Below are 26,600 nucleotides of genomic sequence, written 5' to 3'. Positions count from 1 at the left end.
ATAAAAGTACATTGTGCATTACACACACACAGAGCTTATAAAATTAAAATAAGGCTTTGAGGATAATTTTTATTATGGAGTACAGGCAGAAATTACATAAAAGTTGTGTAACATGGCATTGCGACTGTTACAGTTAGGTCCAGGGCAGCTTCTTCTCATCCATCCTCTTTATTGACATTTATTTTACCCAATTCCAGTCTATAAACCACTTTTTATTTCTAGAAACTTAAGGAAAGACTGGTCCTGGCAAACATATAAGCCTGGTCACAACTTTCATCATTTTGGTGGAGTCAAGAGGTTCCGCTCAAGAGCAAAGATGCACGTGGTGAGATGTGTTTAAATCAAGGCTTTATTTTTCACAGTATTCTTGGAAAGTTGTTAAATAAAATTTTTACTCTTGCTAAGGCTCATAAATGGCCTTGTTAAGGCTTATAAGTAGCCTTACAGAAAATCAGTCTTGCATATTACATGGATATAAATTTTCTTTTTAATTACTGACTGTAAGTTGTGCTTAGTCTTCAGAGTTCTTTAAAACTTGGATGTAGGGATCTAGATGAAAAGCAATAAAATCATGCTTAATATCAATCATAAACATCAGATCCATCTGCAGTTAGAGTATGACCATTTTGGATCATAGAGCTTAAACAGACAGGCATATCCCTCTGCTCCATTTGCAGTAGTTCCCACAGTTGCTACTCCTATCCAAAGAGATATGGCTGTACTGGGTGGAGAGGACCTTTACTAGCAAGCCTAAATTTTCTCAGCTCTGTTCCATGCAGATACCTCACTCATTCCAATCCCTAGGAACTTTTTGAAATGACTGGTGGAAGAAAAATCCTTCCTTTCAAATGCTTTGCATCGCATCTAAAGTTAATGAGATGGCCAAGTTACCCATTGCAGTATTTCAAAAAGAATCCTGAGAAATATCAAAGTTAGCAATAAAACCTCTATCCCCAAACTCTTACTATGCTTAAGATGTATTTTTGTTGTTAAGACATCAAATGATAGAAAAAAAGACTATGGCTTCAATGTATTTCTTGTGAAAGAAGAAAATCATTATGGATTAAGTTCAGAATTTGCTACAGCCTACGCTATTTGAAAGAATTCCCTTCAGAGAATAGAATTTAAAAGAAAGAAGTGTGAAGAGTTTGCTTGAACAGTTTACTTGAACTACAAATAGAACTACCTTGTAATTGTAAAAGGTGACAGTCACCTTGTAACATCTGTATCTTCTCTATGACATTACTCGTGGGGCTGTGTTTTATAGGTAAAGGAATTATTAGACAGAAAGGATCAAATTTTGATCTTCAGAAATCTCAGTCTATTACCTGCTTTGCATGGTTCAAATATGAACAAAAATGAAATTAAAATCAGAGTTTTCCTTATCACGATAGCAAATTCTTTCCAGTATTCCACCCTTTTCAAGACCCAAACAGTTCTGTTACTAGATTCCTATATGCATGTCATTTTACATGATTTCATGGAATCAAGAATAGTTTGGGCAGGAAGGCACCTTTAAAGGCCATCTAGTCCAACCCCACAGCAATGAGCAGGGACATCTTCAACTAGACCAGGTTGCTCAGAGCCCCGTCCAACCTGACCTGGAATGCCAGGGATGGGGCAGCTACCGCCTCTCTGGGCAACCTGTGCCAGGGTTTCACCACCCTCCTTGTGAAAAATTGCTTCCTTATCTCTTGTCTAAATCTACCCTCCTTTAGTTTAAAACCATTACCCCTTGTCCAATCACAACAGGTCCTGCTAAAAAGTCCGTTCCCATCTGTCCTATAGGCCCTCTTTCAGTACTGGAAGGCTCCAATAAGGCTTCCCCAGAGCCTTCTCTTCTCCAGGCTGAACGACCCCAACTCTCTCAGCTTGTCTTCGTAGGAGAGATGTTCCATCCCTCTGACCATTTTTGTGGCCCTCCTCTAGACCCTCTCCAACAGGCCCATGTCTTTCCTGTGCTGAGGGCTCCAGAGCTTGGATGCAGCACTGCAGGGGGGTCTCACCAGAGCAGAGGGGCAGAATTCCCTCCCTCGACCTGCTGGCCATGCTGCTTTGGGTGCAGCCCAGGATACGGTTGGCCTTCTGGGCTGCGAGTGCACATTGCTGGCTCATGCCCAGCTTTTCATCCACCAGTACCCCCAAGTCCTTCCTGGCAGGGCTGCTCTCCATCCCTTCATCCCCCAGCCTGTGTTGATACCAGGGATTGCTCTGACCCAGGTGCAGGACCTTGCACCTTTATTTCCTGTACTTTCTGTCTTGTAAATAATCTGCAAGTTCCATCATCCTACCAATAAAGTGGCGTTCAATAAGAATTTCTTCCTATGTTCATAGTATCAGGACATAACAAGTCATGAGCTCTATTAAAATGTGCTAGGAAAAGGTAGATTCTCTAGATGAGATATTGAAAACTGCATAGACAAACTACTGTCATCCTGTATGATGCTACTTCTTCATATTTTACAGACAACATGTTTATATTTGATTATCTGTGGAAACATGTTACGCTAGAAATACTGATTTTTTGCATTTACTATAAAATATATTCTATAGTAGTCAAAGAAGTCCTGTGGTAAATTTGTATGTATAGGAAAAAGAGATTAGGAAAACCCTTCATGACAACACACCTTTGAAGCCTAAAAAATTTTGTATTTCAAGTATTTTCAATGTCCATTAAAAATTATATTCTCAGTTCTGCTTCAAAGGACCTCTAAAGGTCTCTTTTATGAAAACCTAATGGGAATATAATATTCTCTCTACCTATGTAGAGACATCACGCCATACAAATTTCATCAGCAGAATGAACATTGCAGGAAAACACTTTTGTTCGCCCTGAGAGACGCGGTTCCTGACCAGGTGCTGAACAAGGAGTACAATCCGTCTCAGCAGCACGGAGTGTCAGGGTACTGAATTTAGTACTGAATCTACTGGTTCACTTCTGAGCTTTATAATCCCCTTCAGCAGGAAATCTAGCCAGCTGAGGGCTTTAAAATCCATTTGACATTGACTGATGTCAGAGTCAAGGAGAACCTGGCTCCGGAGGAAAGAAGCAGAGACTGGGAGTAACACTCTTAGTATAAACCATGGTGACAAAGGCAGAAAGTTTGCAAATAGGGCTGAAAGTCTTATAGTTGAGCATTGAAGAAGCCTGTTTAACATAGGAAAAACAGGAATATTCGTAAGAGATAGGTATTCCAGAACAGTGTAAAAAAGAACTCTGAAAAGTGATCTGAACAAAACACGTAAAAGGACGGGACAATGGTAGGGCTGCAGCTGGTGGGTTTGGGTAACCTTGTTTCCAGGTACTCACAGTGTCTTTCCTTCTCTCAGGGGCAGAGTGTACAAGCATCGGTCAGTTCAGTGTTTGCAAGTCAAACCCACTATGCCTGCAGTGTTTACTCCCCATAACGCTATTAACAGAAAGATTCAGTGAGCCACAACAACTCTACGCAGCAGGGACAAGTTACGCTGTACAATGCACCAGTACGCACACCTCCCCCGTAGGTTGTACCATGTGAAGACTTTGTGCGGTCTGTTGGCAACACCCACGTGTACTAGCTGAACTGAAACAAGGGAGAGGGGGAAATTTCTGTTCTTGAATAGTTATTTCTAAAGCTTGACTGAGAGAGGGGTAAGAGGTGCTCTTCTTAATAAATCTGTCACTCTAAAACATTTAATAGCATTGACTGCTTGACCTCCTAGTAGATTATGTGCATTTTGGAAGACTGCAGCTAAATCAGAGGTTTCAGCCTTGTTCTTCAAATAGACTACAAAAAGCTGCTGCTAAGAATAAACTGTAAGCATAGAACTCAGATGAAACGAGTTTGCCCGTAAATGTGTGATTATTTATATCACCTTGAACTTAGCAAGGGGATGATGAATCAACTGAATAATTCCCAAAGGAAAAGTCCACTCAGCACTTCATTCTGGTGCTGGTATTAATGACATGTGAAAGTGTGCTTGCAATCATACATGCACCTGTAAACTCATGACACAGTAATCTTCACAGCAATAATCTTGTTGCAGTAAGATTTGTCAGACTAAAAATGGCCTAAATTATTCAGCAGGTAGCTTACTATGAAACCACACAAGATTAAAATTAAAACAATTTAAACAGAAAAGATTTGGATGAGTTTAACTCAAGAGTAATTATTGACAAAGCATCTGTAAAACATGGCCTGTCTCTGAAAACGAACCACATGTAACCAGTAACACAATGCCCTACGCTATGCGCTCTCACTGTTTTCGAAGCAAATTCGATGCACAACTAAGGTGTTATCTCTTTCAGGCCCACTAACTCACCAAGAATAGAAATTTTTTTATACTTGTTTATGCATCAAGAATAGTAAGCAAAATTCTATAATAGGAGCACTAAGAAAAACTCCCATTTTCCCAAAGCTGTCTCAGCTACTTAGACAAACGTGTACATCTCTCTTTCCTTAGCAATATTTGGGAATGTATTTTATACATGTGGGGAAGAATAATTTCTTTTAACATGAAATAACTACAGAACTGTTTTAAATTATATAAACAATAGTTGAGATAGGGTAAGTTTCTTATGTGTTACAGTAAAGACTGTTCTAATTTTGCACATTTAATAGGATCCTGCCTGCTAAAGTTAACTGAGCAAACTGCTGAATGGAATGCTCAGGAAGTACTGGCTCTTTTGCCTCCAGCATCTCACTCACCTTTTTCTTGGCAAGAGATTTTATATTGGAATTTTCTTATGGGACCTGACTGGAATAGGATATAATCTTCGATATGACAATTTATGCAAAAAATAAGTATCAAAACATTTAATTTACCTAGACAATTTCTCTAATCAAGGAAAAATATACAGACAAAATGAAGGGCCTCTTCAGTTTGTCAGTCTTCTGCTTCTAAATGGATGACTAAAGCATGCTTCTGAGCTGGAGTTTCACTGAGCTGCAGTGCCCAGGGTAAAGCTAAGAGATTCATAGATTTCTAGACCAGAAAACACTTTTATGATTATCAAACCAGATTTCTTTAATAATATGAGACAAAGAATTTTAGTCAGTAGTTTCTGCCTCTAGTACAATAATCTGAGTTGCAAGTACAATGATTCAAATAAACCTCCAAGTAAGTATACCACAGGATTGTTTTCTTACTGTGAAAATATTTGTTTAGCTACCTGTGTTGCCTGTACGGATAACAGATAATTTTCAAAGTACACTGAAAATATAAAATATGTGTGTAATACATTCTATTATTTCTACTAGGCAATTTCCTGGATAATGGTGTAATTTTATTTCAGATTCTGAGTGTTCAGCCTCGAATCTGTAAAAAAACCCAAAACCAAACAACACACTACCAACAAAAAAAATGCCACAACAACCACCCCTGACTCCCAGAGATCGAATGCCCATCTCCTGAAATTCTATACACTGATACATCCACATCTTTCGGGCCAACTTTGAAGGGTCACTGAGAGGCCAAATACCCCTCAAAAAACTGAAATCAATCTTAAATCTTACAGAAATCAATGATCTGTGCAACAGGAAACAATATGATATGGTGAAATACCGTGCTTGATCTCGAACACAACCAGAGTATTTTTATTAATTTCACTACATAGTTGTTCAGTTCTGTAAGGTGAGGTGCAAACACTGTCCAGCTATTTCCTTCTGACTCTTTACTAAGGACTGAGTAAAACGGATGCTTTAGACCAGAACAGCGATATAAACATGACCAACAAGCTATGTGCCAGTAGCAATACAATTACAGTAGAAAATTATTTTCTCTATAAAGTTTACAGCAAAACAGACTACATCGTTTTAAGCTTTATTTGACTTTACAGATTAAAGGTGCTAAAATATGCTATTTTCCTGTCTGTCAGACAGTTTTGCAGTCTCTCAGATGAACCGATGCTTTCCACTGGATTAATATACAGCAGCAATCAGGATTATCCATAGATTACAAACCCCAAAACCAGAAATATACGATTTTAGATCTACAAAGGAGAAGAGAAGGAAATCACAACAACTAAACTTATTTGTATTTAATGACATTCTAAAAAATAGAAACATGAATTGGGATATTTCTTCATTCAACAGAACACCATCAATCATTAGATTATTTCTCATCAATGAGATACATAATCCCTTTCTTATTGCCCTATGTCGCTTTTTCTGTCAAATACCAAAATATTGGTATAAGGATTCAATCCACAGAGATTTTGTACACCACTTCTATTCCTGACAAACCATTCACCCATTCACCAGAATGGTATCTGCATCAGACTTATGAATGGCTACTTCTACCCTATACTTGATTACGATCACATGGTTTTCTGAAGACTGAAAAAAACCAGAATCCGTATTTAGGAAATTGGAACTTTTTCTAAGATGCATATAATTTTGAGGGGTAATTTTTAGGATGCAAAATAATCCTATCCTGAATGCTTTCACACAATGCAGCAGAGAAACCTGAGATTTCACTCCCCGTAGACAGGTTTGAAAATGAAAGCTCAAAGCACAAGACAAGAAAAAATAGCATGGGAGGAATAGAATCTGCCATTCCTTGGAAGCAATAGAAAAAAATTTTTATCCACTTCCCTGCCTCTGTTATGCAAGCGTACAAGCAGGGAAAACAACCCGCAGCATGAAGAAATTGATACCCTATGAACCAGGACAGCAAAACTGCATCAAGTTCAGAATCTACAGAGGTTGTATACTAACTGCTTTCAAACAATGCTGTATCAAAGACTTGTTAATAAATCTCTCTGCTGCAGATTATTACATTCCACCCTTCAATAAAGATTGGATTACTTGATTCTACGTGAATACTGAACCTCTTTAAAGAAGTATTGGAGATACAGGCACATTACAGCATGTGAGTTTGGGAAAGAATTTTTCCTATGAAGCACCTGAAATCCTGTAGCATTATTTTGAAGTTGAAAAACTAAATATAATATCTTTTTAGAAAAGAATAACACTAGCACCAGAGACAGAGTCACAAACTACAGTTCTGAACAAAAAGTTTAGAGTTGGACCTTACCCCAGTACGAGCCGACCCTATAACAAGACACCAAGGAGTTTCGAAAAGTATGTTGCTCTTCCTTTTCAGGGATATTATGTCCAGCTTTGACACGATATCCATTTTGGAACAATTCTCCCAGAGATTTTTTACGCCTTCTAGTACTTTTATAAGTTTCTGTATGCGTGCCCCGAGAAGGGTTGTGGTAGACTAAAATCTTGCTGGGAATCATGACTATGTATCTTCAGCTTCAGGAGGCACTGCACATAAGTATCGTGGTCCAGCCTTCAGTCACAGCATCCACTAACGGCGAAGATAGTCATACATTTACCCTTCTTTTTGCTAATTCAGTATCGCCACGGAGAGACAGCTCAGAGGTCTTTCTTTAACAGAACTTCTCTTTTTGAAGCAGATTTATTTAACTGGATGCCGGATAACACGAAGTTCACCCACACATATTGTTACCAAAAAATAATTCAGTATAATCTAGTCCATTTCTGTTAGCATGAAACAAACAGAAATAATTCAAATACAAAACTCAGCCTCACAAAACAGACTAGGAGTATTACAAACTGGATGGACAAAACAAATCACAGAAGGAGGCAGGCAGTGCAGATGCTCCTCTGATCCATGATGTATTAGAGCTTAAAAGCCATCTTCTATCCGGATGTTACCACGTAAGCTTCTTTCAGATACACCAAAGAACCACACCCATTGATCCAAAACCCACAAACATGATGCTGTTCATTTGGAACAAACAAGTACTCTCGTAAAGAATATTGTCGTAGTCCGTGTACATAAAGGGAATTTTTTACTGTGTATTATTTTCTTTGGCAACTTTACCTATCTGTCTTCTGGTTAAAACTAGCATACAGAAGGCAGAGGTCACATAATCTGCCAACTCTTACAGGATTTATCCCAGATAAAATAAAACAAACAAACATGCACAACAACCCTTCATCTAATCCCAGTTAATGATAGCTATATTACTCAAGGAAAAAAGAAAAAAAAAAATTTAGCCATCAAGCAAGAGCACGAAGAATAGACCACATTAGTTCTCTCACGCAGACTTGCCCTGTGAATATTCACAAAAATGGATTTTTGTTCAGTCAGCTACCATCTCATTCAATTAGAAAAAACTCTTTAAAATAAAACGTAAATATGAGATATTATCTTCCATAATATATATTATGCTTTCTTAGTCAACTTTTGTTCTTTGAACATAACATACAAACTTCATCTTGAAAAGCTATCTTTATTTCGAGGAATATGCTTATTATTCCTATTTTTGGTCCTCATAGGAGCCACAAAGATGTATATGCCAAAAATATATCAATACCATCTGGAGTACAATGCAAAGCAGACACAAAAATAGACTGCACCACGCGCTTATAGGAAATGTACAGGATCTCAAAGCATTTTGGAAATGTTATTAAAGTGTGACAATGCCAAATACAGAAATGGGGAGAACAGTACACACAAATTTCAAATCTCAGGTAATATGCAGTGAGCGAATCAGAGGCAAACCACTTCTGTGACTCCTTTACACTGTAACGTTTACACTGTTCTTACTAACAACCTGGTCATGTTCCCACTGATCACAGTAGTAAAGTTCAACTGAGTCTAATGGGAATAGTTTTTGATTCTATACATATGCATGCAGCCATATATATAATATATCTGTGAGCACTTAAAAAATTCCTCTCAAATTGGAAGGATTTGAACAAGGTAGTACTTATCTGTGTTACCTATTTTTCTTTCTTTTTGTATTTCATCTTGAATAGTATTATAATCCTGTTATTATCCAATTTTAAACTTATCATTAGTGTACTCTGTACTTAGCACAGCAAATGTTTGGGTGTAGAATCCATTTACTCTGTGAGCCTGGAACATCTCTAAAAGAAAACAGTACCCAAACCCAAGTAATAAATAGCAAGAGCCAAGCTGTTTAGTTTACATAACCTGCATTTTGAGTTTAGTAATTTGACAGTATTCCTTTAACTCTCTCATCTCCCTGGCATAGCCAGATTTTTATCAATTTTCTCTGCTAAATCTGCTGTATACATCAAAATCTGAAAACATGAATTAAATGACAAAATCTGGAAATAAATCTAAAATAAACCTGTTCTACAAGTTAAAAATATTAACCTTAATTTCAGCAGCAGGAGGATGACATATTGTGCTGAGCAGCACTATTCAGCATCACAGAGCCACAGAGAGATGTTTGTATTACTTTCCTGTGCAGATGTTTCTGCTTTCCAATGGAATTTTTTTTTTACCATTTTGTTGTACAATCTGATTATGCAAGACAGCTGATTGTTTTCAGTGAGAGTACAGTTTTCTACCATCTATATTATATACCTATTACTTGGACAAATTTCTCCTATTAGGTGTAAAATTAGATTACAGAAAATTGTTCTCTATAGGCTAAATTATTTTTTTCTTCAATTGTCAAGAAAACTACCTTTTAGATATCCCATCATCTAGCTCAGATGAGCATCTGAGTGAAAGTCTGAAATCCAATTAAGCAGATGAAGATGATACCATTAGGGAAATGACACTGTTTCCAGTGTTTCTGTATTTCTTCCTACCCCCGTGAAGGACGCAGTTGACAGCCTCCTGGTCTGAGGTCGACTTAAAACTCCTAAAACTCTGTGTTATCAGAAACACTGGAGATGTGTGCAATCTCCTCAGAAGTAGTTACTCCAAACTAATCAACATTCATTCTGTTCTAAAAAGCTCTAGGATGACTTTTTAAAACCTATTGTACCTTCAATGAACCCAAGCTATTTAAAGTGTGTTATGGCTGAAGTTTTCCATATTTTAAACAGAAGCGCATCCTTGGAGCATATCACTCCATGACCCTCCCTAAATTTGCCACAAAAATGGATCGATATACTTACGGAGGCACTGCTACCATTAAGTGACAACTTGCTTCCAAAGTCTATCCAAATGTGAAACTATTAATCTCAAATATGCAGGAGAGGAAGCAAGACTACTTAGCAGATGATCTCCGCTTTACCTTTACCTAGAAGGAACTAGGTAATTGCTATACCTAGCTATACCCTCTAGGCAAGAGGGTGAGGGAAGAGCAGATCTTTGGTGTAGACAACCAATGTACTGGGTAGAAGCAGGTATCAAATTATTGTCCTCTAAACTACAGGTTAGACAGGGGTGACTGATTTGCTGTGCTTTTATAGGATACACTCTGCTTTCAGTTGTGCCCAAAAGCACAATCTAGAAAAAACATGAAACACAAGGAAACCTGCCAAGAAGAAAGCTGCTGTAGACAAAAATTACTTTGTTATATCCAGTGACCTTTCTCCCCTTGAAAATTGCTTTTTAATTTATTTTACAGTAAGGCAACACAGAACGTTACACATTATCTTTCCTCTCTTTCAGGTTGCTACTCCTGAAACTACAGTGAAAACTCCATTGTTCTACATGAAATGGCCCTTAAAATTTTCATTGTTCCTATTTCAGAAAGCGTAAAAGTATTATTCACAGAAAAGAAAAAAATAACGCCGTGCATCTGAATATGAGAACTACACAGGCTGGCCAACAACTACCTTTTTTGGTACAACTCTGTAGCGTTGTCTGTGGGCTATGACAAAAACAGAGCAACCTAATGTCCATTCTACCAAGCACTTACCTCTCATTAATCTCACTAAATGATTTGGAAGCTAAATTTACAATCCAAACTTGAGTTCCTGAAGCAATGCACGTAGTTGCCTTATTTATTTTTTTATCTCCCAGTCTGAAAGTCTTAATATAATATGTAAAACATTTACAGAAAGCTTGACACCAGCAGTAACAAAAAGAGAATCACTAGATATGTAAACATTAACTTCGCTGCTTTATGCCACTTCAGGCAATGACTATGTCATATTCCATATGACAAGCAGAGGCATATCCAGTAGTGAATGAAGAGCAGATCTTTACATAAAATCAGAGTGTATTATCTTGTAAGCATCGTATTTTGTAAAGGAATTATTATCCCAGCAAACTGATGGTGGTGCCATTTTTAACAAAAGGCTGAAAGCATGAAGGGAAGGATAAATAATATTTTTACTGCCCTCATGGAAAAAAGAACTAGGGGAAAAAAGGATTTTTTTTTTTCTTTATCTTACAGTTGTGTAATCCTTTCTAGATACTGAAGTCCATATTAAAAAAGGATGAAAACTATGCCTTTTTTAATTCTTTGATTTTTGGATAATAAATTAATTGGACACTTTACTGATGATGTTACTAAAATCAAGATGACGCTTGAAATAAGAGGTTGCACCTGAGCAAGCTAACCTTGCAAGAGAGGTGGCACTGAAGGTTGGAAACTTGGGGTTTGTTTTTTAAAGTGCCCATTACAACTCAACAAACAGTAGCTTCACTTCCTGAAGAATGACAAGTTAGCATCTTGTATAATTTTCCCTGGCATTCATCAGGAACAAATTGCACTAAAATCAGGAATAAGCTATTCTGAGAGGCTGTAACTGCAGGGTAGGACAAATGATAAGAACAAAGGCAAAAGAAGGACAAAGGCCAGATCTAAAGCCTGACTCATGCTGCAGGACGTTGGTTTAAAAAAAGACTTGCAATTCTGCCTGCCTTTGCTCCTGTGAGTCACAAGGCATGGGCCATAACTGCCAAAGAAACAATGAGCATATTATGAAATAAGACTTGAAAAGGAGTCAAATATTTCAGTTCTAATCAACTGGTACGACATAATGCATCCTAGCCATTGAACCTTCTTTAGCCTTTGAATTGCACAAACAAAATATTTACAGAATAGATATGAACATATATATACAGATATATTAATTGTGAAAAACAGGTTATGAAAATCATACACCACAAAATTCTGTATCTGATTATGATCCAAGTGTAATAAATAAATTAAAAAAAAAAAACCCACAAAAACCCCACACACTGTTTTCTGACCAGCTGGGTGCCAACTTCATAAAATATTTTTGCCTACACAAAAGAAGTGATGCTGTTTTACTCAGTGTGGAGAATGATTCCTTGCACATGGCTTAAATTTATGTTGTAATAACAACAAACAATATTTCATAGAAGCTGTCAGATTAAGAATTTCGGCATAAAATTTCATAGAAATAAAAGAGTTTGGTGTTTTAACTGCCTTTTGGAAATACAGCTGTCATGTAGGTCCATACAACACTTATCAGTATCTGTTATTTCACCCCACACCAGTACTAAAAAGTAGTCTTCACCTGTTCAGTACTGTATCATGTTTAAATACAGTCTGAAAACTGCAAGTGTCAATTCAGCACCAAGGCTGAATCAAGAATAAATCCAGTAAAGGAAGTGGCATTTAAAAGTCCTCTCTTCAAATTCACGTCAGACAGAAAAATCTGTCTGTGATCTGCCTACTGAGAAGAAGATTCTCAGGGAGTTTCAAGTGCACGCAAATGCTTGCACTGATAGGCCAATGTGACCGAATCACTAAGAACAGATAGGGAAAATTTCTATACACTAGAGTAGATTAGAACCAGGACCTAGATAGGTAGGTGTCTGATATTTCTCTAGAAGATGCCATTCTTCCAACCCTACACATCATTTGCTGTTTTTCACTGAATGCAACATACTTCTTATACGATCCGCCTTGCAGGAAATTGTGTATCATTTTATTTAGATGAATTCCCAAGTTAAGAGTGAGCATGAGAGAATCCAGATGAACCTATCGTGGTTTGTTTTTATTTTTCTAGATATCTCTGTTTTTACAGTACTGATTACAGTGACTCCTTTGCCCAGGAAAGGAAGGAAAGTGAAACAATGCAGAAGAATCCAAATTCAGTGTTAATATGGAATTTAATAGAAAATAAAAGCTGGGATCGCACTGTTTTCTTTATAAATTATCCCATCTCATTTGGATTTATACTTGCAATATTTTACATGTAGAGACTCAGATGTTCATTGACTGCCACGCCATCGTGATATATATTGCCTGCTAACTAACCATCATAAAAATAACTTTTTCTTAAGAGTTAGCATTGTTTTAACCACATATCTAGCCATTACTAAAACTTCAGTAACTACGCTTTAATAATAAGTATCTGAATTTTAAATAATTAAATTACATAACAATTATATAAACTCAATACATACATTATAAATTTTAATACATAATGACAATTATCTTTATTTTATTACATACATAATCACTTCAGCACATAATTAAAAAGTGAACTCCTAGATAATATCACATCCATTACCTACAGCAGCCTTTACATAACAGAATATTGGTAATAAACCTTACAGGATTTAGAATTTCAATAGCAGCTATGGAAGTTGGATGTCGAATAGGAAAGGGTTGCAAAGGTTGAATTTTGAAAAAACAATAAATACAAAGGTTGTGAAAGCCATTCAAATCTTATTAGGATTTTATATTTATCCCACTGTGATTATTTCTTCTTCTGTCACAAGGATTAAGAGACATTACATCCTTGAACTTCACTGACTCACTTGACTTACCTCAAAGAGCATCCCAGAGCAGAACTAAGTAAAAGCCAGCAAACTGACACAATGTGAAAATGACATCAGCACACAGCGTTAATGCCATACTTGGCCACTAACATTACGGTTAGCTCATTGGAATAAAAGACCTTTCTCCTAGGCTACAGAGGTATGTATCCACATCTCCTAAGTCCAGCATCAACTAAAATTATTCTACATCTTCAAGCACGTAACGCTTTGAAAGACCAAACGGCTGCAGCGTGGATGAACAAGATTGGCATTAACTGCTGTATGCAGAGGAATTGGAAGGGAACCAGAGTATCTGTAGTGCAGCATGTGCACATCCGTACACAAGAACTCGTACAGCTCTGAAGGAAAATGATCCACGCAGTAAGGAGTTGACAGAAGAAAAACATAATTGGCAATTAGGAAGACAATAAAGCTGATAGATAATTCATACTGAGCAGCAGAGTAACTAGGTAATGATGGAGAAATAACCACTGAAGAGTTTTTGAGTACCTCGGAAATCTCATAATGCAGTAGACTAAACCATTTTGCTCTCAGTCATCTTTGCTTATGAGGGACTACAACATTTTCCTCTTGATTACGCAGATTATCGTCTCCAGATATCCTGACTTGAATACAAAACCTCTTGAAACTGAACTTGACACTTAAGACACTAAATGGCCAATTCTTTTCAGCTAAATCTCCACAGTGATGTTACAATATTATTATTTTTAATAAAAACAGCACTCCTTACAGGATAATGCTGAACAAAACGCTGTGTACTAGACCTGTCCCTGTACAGCACACTTCCATCTGTCATACTTTATAGAAGCTGATTTAAGAAGAAGGCAAAATAATTTCACTGTATAAATCACTTATAACTGAAACAAGGAAATGGCTTTAGAAAAAAAAATTATATACTAGAAGTTTCACTTACGTAAAAACCACATTTTTCTAAGTTTAAACACTATTTTTAAATTAAAAGATGCATTGTTCTACTTTTTATCTTTCTCTACCATCTGCTATATTTTTACTAGCAACAAGTAAAAGAGCCGATAAAGTCAAATAGGCTGCTTTTCCAGTATTTCAGCTTTTGACCTGAAGTAGCAACTAAGGAGATTTCATAAAAAAGCCTACTTCTGGCAAATGCCTGTGCAGTTTTGAAGACAACATAAGCTTAGATAGTTGGAACCTAAAATACCAAGAAAATTCTAATTCTTTGACTTCATATCCCTTTATACATACCAAATCAGAGAAGTAAGGTCGGGAGAGAGAGCAAAACGCTTTGTACCTAACTTAAGCCTATATAAGATCTGCAAACTCAATGTACTGATTTTTTCAAAAAGAATTAAAAGTCTAAATGCCTGAATGAAAAAAGTGCACTCCAAAGTTTAGTAGCAGCTTATTTAACGCTGCAGAATTTTAGAATTTTTTAGAATTTTATTTAGTTAAAAAGTTCTCTGAACAGAAGAAACTGGAAAAAGCATCAGAAAGATCCAAAAGCTTGCACTTACAAAGAGGAAGGAAATACTGCCCTCTCAATATCATTAGCTCTATTGGCAAAGACTTTCCGGCAATCCATCAGGTACGCTACTGCAGTGCTAGCAGTCTTGGAGGAGTCAATAACTTCAGAGACACTTTTGTGATGTAGAGAAATGTCCTTCCATTTATGGACTGGATTTTCTCTGCTGTGTTTCTATTTTTATTTTATTATTTAGAATTTGAGACAGTATGATACCAAACACTGCTGAAGGTGATAACAAGGTTAATAAATGCTAAATGTGTGGGGGTCAGCAGTGAATCGAGAATAAGCCCTGCATAACGTAAGCATGGACACTATAAATACAGAAGTACTAGAGAACCTTAGGCATTCAAAAAAATTGATGTGAAACAAGTGGCAAAAAGTAGTAAACTATGAAAGGTATTGTTTTCTTAAGTCAATATTGTATGAAACTCTGCCAGATGATATAAATATCCTGCAGTCCTAAACCTCAGAAAAAGTCTTAAACGTTTTAGCTGGAAGAACACTTATCTCTATAGCCCAAATTTTCCTTCTCTATATGTCACCTGACTTTGTATGGCAAATTACTGCAATTGCAAAAATTGTATAGTGGATCAAGGAACAGACTGAGCCAGAATGTAGCATTGTTACAAATCATTACCCATCCAACCCTTACTTCTGAAATGCCACGTAAGCAGGAAGGTCAGAATTTTGCTCATATTGATAAGCATAGAAAAACAAGAAGCAATCTTAATCCCAATGGAGTTTTGGCCTATTGGGTGACAGTCAAGCAGTGTATCTAAATAAACATATTAAAGAAACTTACGCTTTTGAGTTTGGAATTATAAAAGTGAAAATCTTATATCCTCTTTTGATTCTTCTTAGATTCATATATATAAAATTGAGTGAAGAAATTGCCAAGAGATTATTGAAAGGATATGAATGATCTGGTTTATATAAACCTCCGGTCTCAGTTGAGTACGTAAATTCATTCAGAGTGCTCTGATACTCAGTAAGAACAGCCATTATATGAAACTTCTAACGTCTCATGCAGAATTCCTAACTTCTAATCCTTCTAGTGAGATCCCAACTATCTTTGCATTGGTTTATATCAATTCCAGTCTCAACATGATTTGTGTATGACTAATTCAGTCTTGCAAAAAGGTCAGGAGGAATTTGGCTACCTTTTGAGGTTTTTTTGGTTTTTTGTTTAAATTACTTAAACTGCATAATGCATCTTTTCTTAATTGCACATAAAACAAGCCTCATGCACCATGGAGTACACTAGACAACTGGTGCTGAGTTAATGAGAGCTACATGAGCTACATCTCAGTACACTTAGTCCAGGGCTTAGAAGATAAGAGATCCTTTAAACCATGTAACACAAGTCAAATGCTTAGAAATACAAAATGAGATAAAGCTCAAAAACAGTCAGCAGAAATCAAAAAACTTAAGTTAAAATTACCAGAATACAAATTCGCATGTTCTAGGTATAAGGACCTGTGTTTTGGGGCTTATGCAGATATTAATTATATTACTTATGAAGCATAAAATAGTGTAAACAACAAGCACTGAAAATTGAAAGTTGAGAAGGTCTGCAACAACATTACTCAGATTCAACGTATTAAAAAATCTCCACAGTTACGAAGAAATTGGTGAAAGAAGATATTGGGGGGAAAACTACTAGATAATGTAAAAGAAATAGATTGAATACCTACAAGGTACTGTACAATTTAACATACTCTGTTGGAGCTAAGACATGAAATTTATTTTCAACTGGTTTTTCAGCTGACTTTTAAAGATAAGAAACAATTAGTTAAATTAAAAAAAGTTAATCTTACCTCCCATATTACCATTCAGGAAAGCATGCAGGTTAGTTACATGCTGTAGGTAGCTCAGGAAAATTTGGAAAACATCTGCCTAATGATAATAAAATGATCATTTTGGACACAAGTAGCATTTTTAAATGCTCCTCACTCAAAGGAATACAAATGCCAGAAGACAGCGTAAGTGAATTATGGGTTCCCTAAGCAGTTTGAGTTAAAGAGTTTTCTTATAGAGCATTATTCCATGTTCTATTAAGGACAAAACTGTACAGCTTGGGTAGCATTCATTTGAGCCGAAGGGACTTAATCACAGTCTGAAAGATGACTGAAACCATCAGAGAACACAAGAGCAGTCATAAAGTAATTAAACTGACACTAAAAAGCAGGGTAAAAAGAAAACATTGAAGTATTTTTTCACATAATACCCAGATGCTGAGAACATATTTTCATTAGACAAGAACAGATATGGAGAAAAGAAAATTACATAATATCTTACCAAAAAATGCAGAATGTTTGGATATTAAGAGGAACTGCAGTGATTTATTTTTCATCATAAATTCCATATACTTGGTATTACCATCCTATTACTATCCTAGAGGGAGTATGACTGAATGAATATGAGTAAAAAAGTTAATATCAGTTATTACAAACTACTTAGAATTTAGCAGTCCATCTATAGCAAAATAGTATTTTGTGTGTCTGAATCACTAAATTTGACAGACTATGATTATGAATGTATGTGGATCAATGTCCAGAAAAAACATTAACTAGAACATTAACTGATGATGATAATAGACAATTTGGGTATATCAGATGATGGAAAGTCTAGCTACTAACGTTCCTTTGTCTAATACATGCGGAAAAAAAAAGTTTGGTTTACATAATGGAAACGTCTATCTGAAAAACATATGCTGAAGAATATTAATATAACTTTAGAAGTTCCAAATATTACAACCAGAAGAAAATGCTAAGAGTGTTTCATTGAAGGGAGGGTTGTCTATATGACTTTATCTTGGCAGATAAGGAAACTGTTATTATGGAATTCAAATTTAGGCTGTTTAAATGAAAATACTGATTATACTTGCTGTTCATGGGAAAAAAAAAAACCAACCCACAACAAAAACACAGAAGCACAAAATAGTAATATATATTTTGTATTTAAAAACATCAAATTTCAGACAGAATAAATTGTTTATGAACTATGTCAACCAACCATGGATTTACTGCATTGCAAATAAAAGACATTTTAATTGTAGCAATCTATTAGTAGCAGCACTTCAGTAATAATGGCAAAAAGGCAAAAGTGTCCCATATAGATTTTATAACTAACAAAAAGCCTAACATGTAATGATGGCATACTTGCCTTCCTAACATAACTAAGGAGAATGCTAATAAATGCATCCACTAAGCCAGACATTTTTATGTCATCATGTCTGGGTAACTCACATGCAGTAGTTTTAAAAACTCATCCTGTGGGCTACTTAATGTTGATTTTCAGTGAGTCTGGCACATATAGTTTATAGAAATTCCAGAAACATTTAAGAAAGTTAATGTTATTTCCACGTGTTTAAAGGAAATAACCATACTCCTATTAATCAGATCTCAGACAAAATAAAGAATTCTACTACAAAGTTATTAAGTGGTCAAGATAAAGCATTATATTTATGTATACATTTTAGAAAAACATCCTATCCCATTAGATTTTCCGTTAAATGTCATGTTTGAGTGATAAAGCTATAAATACTGATGTAATTTATACAGCATTGCCATGGCACTCATTAAATGGACCAAGAACCTTTAAGCCTTGAAATGAATCTGGTATGTCTTCCCTGGGAGTCTTGTCAGGAATGTGTTCTTGACCTTAAGTTATTTAATACTTCTATTAATATTCTGGAAGAAAAGTAAAACGCATGCTAATAAAGTTAACCGATGATACTAGAGAACGTAATACTTGATAAGGAATATAACAAGCTAGAGACAAGCAGGGCGTGGGATCATGTGTAAAGCAGGATGGCAACAAACTATGTACATTTGTTTATAGGTAACTATAAACTTAAGACTGGATTTTTTTTTTCCACTAGAGATGCATTCTTGCTCAATCAAGGTTTTCCTCTCAGAAGGAGACGGGAGAAGAAAAGATGCAAGAAGTCAAAGTAGTCTAGCCAGCGAGGCAGCCAGGTAAACAAGAAACACTTTCATTTGAATTTATTATGTAACTGGCATCAGCTATGATATTAACTTGCAATAGCTCTTCAACATTCAGAGAGTATAACTACTCTTGGGCTAAGCCTGCCACTCATTCACACAGGAAAAATCAAGGTACCCTACTACCTATCGCCCCTCCCAATCACAGCAAAATAGCAAATAGAATGAATTTATGGTCGATTTTCTACGCAGTGTTAACTACCACTCACAGACAGCGATAGGCTGGAAACAGAAGATGATTTAAATTACCCAGTTTACCCTGAATTCAGAGTTGTAGGGAAGCAAGCACATAGTTTCTATGAGTGTCAGCTAGGAACTAGTGACACCTGAGACTAATACTGTCTCCGAGTTTCTCCTCTGCTCCAGATTTGGCTAACTTGTTTGACTTCTCATCAGTGGAGGAGAGAAGCAGAAGCATAGTTCCACACTTGCATGCAACAATATTTGTAAGAATTGGTCATGGATGTTACGACAAATACATACTTGTCACAAGGTTACCTTTTGCTATTAATACTATACCAACTCAAAAGCCTGTTGTGGAGTATCACTGTAACTGTCACCCTGTCAAAACATACATGCTCTGTGAAAACTAAACTCATTAAGGTATCGAGAAGAAAGATTGTTGAAGAAGAAAAGAAACAAGAGAGAGAAACAAAAGAAACAAGAAAAGAACAAGAAAAATTATTGTCTTCAATATCATACAAATGTGATGCAGTCCATCCAATGACATTGACAAATCAACAAGCAGATCACATATTCAGAACTATTTTCATGAAATTAATTCTGACACCCGTTTGAAGGCATTTAAAGTGTACAAAGAATGTTACTGCACAGAAAAGTAGTGCATATCCACATATACATAAAATACAATTCTCCTAGGAAGCTTTACAGAATTTAGCTTCCATTATCTATAAAACAACTTATAGTGTGAGTAAAATGACAAAAATGCTTTAAAGCTGTAGAAAACACACTAGGTTTGTAAGAAATATCGTAGAATTTGAATGTGTATTCAAAGTTTTCACCAATAGATGGCAGAAATGCACAATACTTAACGAAACTCATTGCAAATTATTGTAAATTTAAGGTGTTAATAAAGGGGTATTTTTGAGACCTGTGGATGGATCAAAATATAATTGTTTGGATTGTAAAGTTTTGGAACTCATAATTCCTCTCTCACACTGGTATCCCTACAAATTAGTTATCAGAGCACTTTTTTCTGTCAGTATAGCTACGGTACTGCTCTAAGTTCCATTAACATATATATGTTTTCCAAAAGAAATAAAGTGTTCTGCAGATTCAAATACGGTTTCAGGCTGAGCTGTTCTGCAGAGGCAATGTCAAAAAAAGTCTATAGGGTATTGAAACAAATGTTTTCATGTCATAGATTTTTAACTAAAGCTGCATCTTGAAGCACACTTGCGGGATGGCCGGGAGGCATTCACACCATCAGCTTAACTATCTTCATAGGACACACGGTTTTTTCTCCGAAGCCATCTATCTCTTTCTACAGATGGAAACCAATTTCGTTCTCCAGCTCACAAATATAGCTGAATGCCTACCAGAGATGTTGGAAACAGTATTCTCAGGGCAGGAATTGATACATAGACCACAAGCCTCGTCCAAAATTACTTGAAATGTCTGTAAGAGGACCTGGACAGAATTTGAGCATGGACTGAAAAAAGGATCCCCTCTTTTCCATAACTACGCTTATCACCACACAAAGAGATTTCTGCTCCATGCTATGCGTGTGTCTGTGTTTGGTTCTATTGTTTGTCTTTTCCCCGCTGTAAATCTTGAATTATTTTCTGAAAAAAATAGCACAGCTTCAGCAGCAGTCTAGACTAATGGAGATATCAGGGAAGAAGGATGATGGAGAAAAAAAAACCTGCCTGACAATAGAATGTATTAGGAATCAAACAGTTTCTATTGCTTGAAATTTTGTACTGTAGAACAGATGAATTGCTAGAAGCACATGGTCAGGAAAAGGAAATAGATTGTTTAACAGATCTTTTATAGCTTTAATTTCTGTGATTCAATAATATGAGGCACTACCAAATCCATATATTAGGCTTTATTTAAATCACTGTAATTCTAAGACTGATTGTTCCTCATTTGCATGTCCTTGTAAACGCGAAGCCAAGATCATGTTTTACATGTTTTATCTTCCTCTAACAATACCATCCTGTCAAGGCAATTTATTGCAATTCAGTCTGCTCATAAAATCAATATTTCCTTTTTCATAAGCATACAAGTACATGATAAAAGGCAGTGCAGTTATTTGAAGTGCCTTTGCTATCACAGAAGATAGAATAACATTTTTAAGTGGTGCATAGAGTGCTTTGTAAATCATTACTGAACACAACTGGAAGATATTAATTTGTTGCAGGGCTCTCCAACTTGGCAGACTGCAAGCTATCCAAAGAAACAAAGATCTGAATCTGAAACTTAGCTATGATACTCAGATCACGATGACTTTGTGCTAAAAAAATTAGTTTTACCATGGCATTGTTTCTCCCATTGCAATTCTTTTCGTTTTCATCCAATGACATTTTTAGTCTGCCTTCATTTAGACTGTAAAGACAGTCTCCAGACTCGGCGATGCACTGAAATAATTTTGTGAAAATGAACTGTCAAAATTACCCGTAACATCTCAAGAGCCAGAAACTCCATCCTTTCTGTTATCATTCTTCCCTTGGAAAGATTCTCTCCACTCCACAGAATCCTGCACTTGAAGTGGAGAATTGCCCTTCTATCAGTAGCAGAAAGTTTCTTGTTATAGTCTTGTGCAAGAAGTATTTGTGATTTTATAAAGCATAGCTTTAGTTCATGTATAAATGCTACTTTTGCAAAACAGCGTTAGAAAAATGTCAAGGGGATCTAGATGCAAATGAACATCAGAAAACACACTGATGTTTGTATCCGTACACTTTTAGGTCAAAGCATAAGAAATTTTTATACCAACTGCCAAAGCAATGTATATCACTAAATTACAGATTCATTGAAATTTTCTTCCCTTTCTCTACTCCCCCCCCGGTATTTCAGTAATATGTAGATCATTCCATGTGCCAGCTGTATTGTGCTCATGTACTTTGTTTTCTTATGCTACCCTATGCTAGTAAAAATGATACCCTAGAAATCCTTTCTAAAGGATTTATCAAATCTAAACATTTGATATTTTGCAGGTTTAAAATGCTGTTGTGCCTTCAGCTGTACATTAGACAGTGAACACCCTACCATTCCTAGAAACCTTTTGATGGAAAAACATAATCTGACCCATCTTGCATACTGAATTTTGTTTGCATACTGTAATCTAGCTGGAAGATTAGATTTGAAACAACATCCTGTATGAATATTGATTAAAAATTTCATTCATATACAGCATTTTGAGATATAAATATACATTTTGTCAACATCTGAATGCAAGAGAAGTGAGGAAAGTGGAAGGCTTCACATATTAAGAGTTACACAATAGCTGAATGGTGGCATTTCTGAACTAGCATAAGAAAAGGAAAACACAACTGTCTTTCCACTATAGTGCATTAAAAAAATATACATTCAGACCACGCGTCCTCTGCTATACTTCACATCTTTCTATGAGCATTTTGTGTTCCGAAGGCAAAGGGTGTTTTTATTTAGGATAGTTTGTGGTTTTTAAATACTGTTTAAACTGTGTGTTTGTACTTACTTTATCGTTAGTTAGTTAAACCAGGACAGTTCTTGTGAAATTGGGAATACAGGGAGCCACATTCTGGTGACTTTCATTCCATCTAATACTTAGATGCACCTATGAAAGCTGACTGACATGACTCAATAGTGAAATAAACTGGAAAGACCCTGACGCATAATACATTCCAGACAATGTCTTTTATTTGGGCTCCTAAGTGATCTTGAAATTTAAGGCATATAAATTAATCCCACTTAATCAGTAACAAATTCTTAAAACATGCAAAGAATTTTTGGGGTACACTGAAGTCCAAACATGTTAAATGATTTTTGCACTGCCTATCCAATTGCCTCGCTAGCAGGCTAACCTCCCTGCGATTCCTATTTCCACAGGGACACTTGGTGCACAAACCAGAACTTACATGTTCTGAATCACCCTCCACACAAATATATCCCTTTCAATTACAAAAATTATATAAAAGGAAAAGTAGGCATCTAACCTGAAACTGTAAATAATATGGTCCAGACACTCTCCTTTCCCCTTCACTCACACTCCCAGTCCTGCCACTGTATTACCTACAAGTATGTTTGAAGTATTTGAGCTCCACAGGCAGAGTAAATTTGGCTGTCTCTTTAAAAGGTGTAAAGGAATAGACAATCTTCATTAATACACTTCAGTGTATTTGCTTAAAAACTCTTTCATCACAGCATCTCAGAATAATAATTTGTTGATCTAAATTACGGCTATGTCAGGGACCCCAATAATTCACGTTTTTTAATTAGTGAATTATTTCACTAAGGATGTTTTTCCCTAAAGTGAAAAACCCTTTGGAATAATCACAGTGGAAGGAAGCACAAACCTTAAAGATTGTAAATATGTTACTCCTAAGATGACTACATATAAAAAAAAAAATTAAAAAAATTAAAAAAATCTGTGCGTCTGCAGGTGCTAAATGTCTTAGGAGGATTCCATGAGGAAACAGGTAAAGTGGGACTATAAACAAGAAATCAAGAAAAAGCAACATTGGTATAATTAAGAGAGATGGGAATCCTTTCAGCCCTACGAATAAATGTAGGTACAATGCTTAACTCTGCCTGCAAAATGGCACAAATTTTGTCAAAACTATCCAGCAGAAACTTCTAAACAGGCAAACGCTCTCATTATTCCTGTTGGTACTGTTAGTTAGATTGCTGTGTCACCATAAGTCAGTCAATTATGCAGTCACTTTCACAAAGGGTATTAATCTCAAATAATTATCTCTTTGCCTCACTTCCCAAGTTTTGCAGTTTTGCATTTCATATTCCTTTTCTGTAGATCCTGTGATTCTAGTTTTTGGTCTTAGATAGCCTTCATCTCCAATGATTTCAATCTCAAAATTCTGGAAAACTCTGATATGTCACATTCAAGTGTGAAAATACATCCCTTTAATTCACATAATGCAAAGAATCTGGGATTGCATTACAGCTAGTGAAATCAGCAATTTTCATTTAAGCGTAAGCTTGTTTTTTATTTACATACCTTCTTTTTTATTTGATTTCCTATCATAATATGGAACCCTATAACATTTTCTCCTTCAAAAACCATTACTTCATTTTACATACATGAAAGAAGTACATGATGAAGACAGTAAACATATAAGGATCTGTAGTAATTTCTCCTGGCTGTTTTACCGCTTTCTTTTTTGGCATACTAGTAACCACTGATGTATATAGTATGAACTCTAACATGGTTATACAGTTATTAATCTCTTTTCATACAACAGTAATTCATCAATATTTTGCATGTTTGCCCTTCTATATGAAGTTTAGAATATTATAATACTATAAAAGATCCTCTGTTTTATTTTCCTTTCCATGCGAAACATTTAAGATGACCACTCTGTTCAGTTTTCAGGGACGAGTGCCTGTATTTCAGGAGAAATGGATTGTCAAACTGTGAGTTTCATATGTCGTCTAAAGACATGGCGTTCACCAAGTATGCCATTTTTAGGAAGTTTTCCCTGAATAAAAGCTCCCAAATTTTTACTTTCATTTTACTTTACTAGAGAGAATATGTGTATTGGGTTTGTGTGGCAAGGTTTTGGTAGCAGTGGGGGTTGCAGAGGTGGCTTCTGCAAGAAGTTGCTAGCGGCTTCCCCTGTGTCAGACAGTGCCAGCTGGCTCCAAGATGGAATCGCCACTGGTCAAAGCCAAGCCAGTCAGCGACAGTGGTAGCGCCTCTGGTATAACATATTTAAGAAGGGGAAAAAAACGTGCACATGGCATTTTGCAGCCAGAGAGAGGAGTGAGAATATGTGAAAATAACTCTGCAGACACCCAGGTCAGTGAAGAAGGAGGGGGAGAATGTGCTCCAGGCATTGGAGCAGAGATTCCCCTGCAGCCCATGGTGAAGACCATGGTGAGGCAGGCTGTGCCCCTGCAGCCCATGGAGCTCCATGGTGGAGCAGATCTCCGACCCTGTAGGACATCCATGCTGGAGCAAGCAAGAAGTGACCCAGGCTGGAGCAGTTCATGAAGAACTGCAGGCTGTGGGAAGGACTCACATTGGAGAAGTTCATGGAGGACTGCCTCCTGTGGGAGGGACCCCATGCTGGAGCACTGGAAGAGTGAGAGTCCTGCCCTTGAAGGGAAAGGAGCAGCAGAAGACAATGTGCAATGAACTGACTGCAACCCACATTCCCTGTCCCCCTGTGCCACTTGTGGAGAATTGCTAGAGAAATCGGGAGCAAAGTTGAGCCTGGGAAAAAGGGAGGGGTGGGGGCAAGGTGTTTTAAGATTTGGTCTTATTTCTTATTATCCTACTCTGATTTTGATTGGCAATAAATTAAACTGATTTCACCAAGTTGAGTCTGTTTTGCCCATGATGATAACTGCTGAATGATCTCTCCCTGTCCTTATCTCAACCCATAAGCTTCTCGTTACATTTTTCTCTCCCTTGTACAGCTGAAGAAGGGGGAGTGATAGAGAGGCTTTGGTGGGCACCTGGCATCTAGCCAAGGTAAACCCACCACAATATGCTATTTGTACAAGAAAATTCGTATGCCATGCTATGGGTGTTCTTCAATTTATTTTTTAATTTATTAAATTTATTAATTGATCTATTTTGTCTGCTCTGCTTCATTTTATATTCACTTTACATGCAGCATATTCTTTCCAATGCCGTCCTACACAAATGTTAAGCCCAGTTAGCGTCTAAACAAATCTTCCAAATCTGTGGATTCAAAATGTAGCTATATTGGCTCAAAACGTGAAGAAAATTTGTTGATTTCATTGTTGACAATGATTCATGGCAATCCAGTTTAGTGAAGGAACGGTCTGGATCATCTGTACATATCGGAAGCTGAGACAATTACATTATATTCACCGTTTTTATAAAATGGCCTCGTTTACATGGTACTTCCAAGCTGGAGTTCACAACCGCTTAGAGTAGGAGTTTATATTAATGAATCCAGAACAAAATGGACCTAGCGCCTTTTCTGATCTAACCCATCTGTCTGCTGAAATGGCAAATTCACTGCAAAAACAACTTTAGTAACATTCCACTGCTTACGCGATGCCACAAGATGAAGAAATTCTCCATCAAAATGTGCAAAATTTGAATATTTTTATAACAGCTATTAAAAACTATTTTACTTACCAAGCCAACTTCTGTTTAAATATACTGACACAAACACTGGAGGGACCGTGAAGAAATCTACTACTGAGTTAACTTCTAGCCAAAACCATAGCTTGTCATTGGCTGCTATGAACTGAAAAAAAAGAGAGGGGGAGGAATGAAAGAATCAGATTATGCTCACTATGTTTCCAAGTTTGTGCAATATTTTCCACTCTAAAATACTAAACTCCAAAGTTAGTGGAAAAGTAACTGATGTTTTAGGCCAGTCCACACAAAACTACATGTCTCACAGGAAAGAAGTCTGTATTGTGCATGGCTT

General features: G+C 36.4%; 1 protein-coding gene across 8 annotated transcripts in view; it reads right to left on the bottom strand.

The window, feature by feature from the left end:
* The window catches only part of KCNMA1 (potassium calcium-activated channel subfamily M alpha 1), a gene marked incomplete at its 3' end in the record, with an annotated part of 525,005 nt that overhangs the window by 185,980 nt on the left and 312,425 nt on the right, over positions 1–26,600 (bottom strand). For all 8 annotated transcript variants that reach the window (XM_082002432.1, XM_082002434.1, XM_082002435.1 and 5 more), the window contains one exon: positions 26,303–26,414. In XM_082002432.1, the coding sequence (XP_081858558.1) occupies positions 26,303–26,414 (112 nt within the window). The remainder of the gene's footprint in view (positions 1–26,302; positions 26,415–26,600) is intronic.

This window comes from Phaethon aethereus (assembly GCF_964289735.1).
Source record: "Phaethon aethereus genome assembly, chromosome: 7".
Classification (NCBI taxonomy): domain Eukaryota; kingdom Metazoa; phylum Chordata; class Aves; order Phaethontiformes; family Phaethontidae; genus Phaethon; species Phaethon aethereus.
The sequence above is the reverse complement of the archived record's forward strand: the minus strand, read 5'-3'. Positions and strand labels throughout refer to the sequence as shown.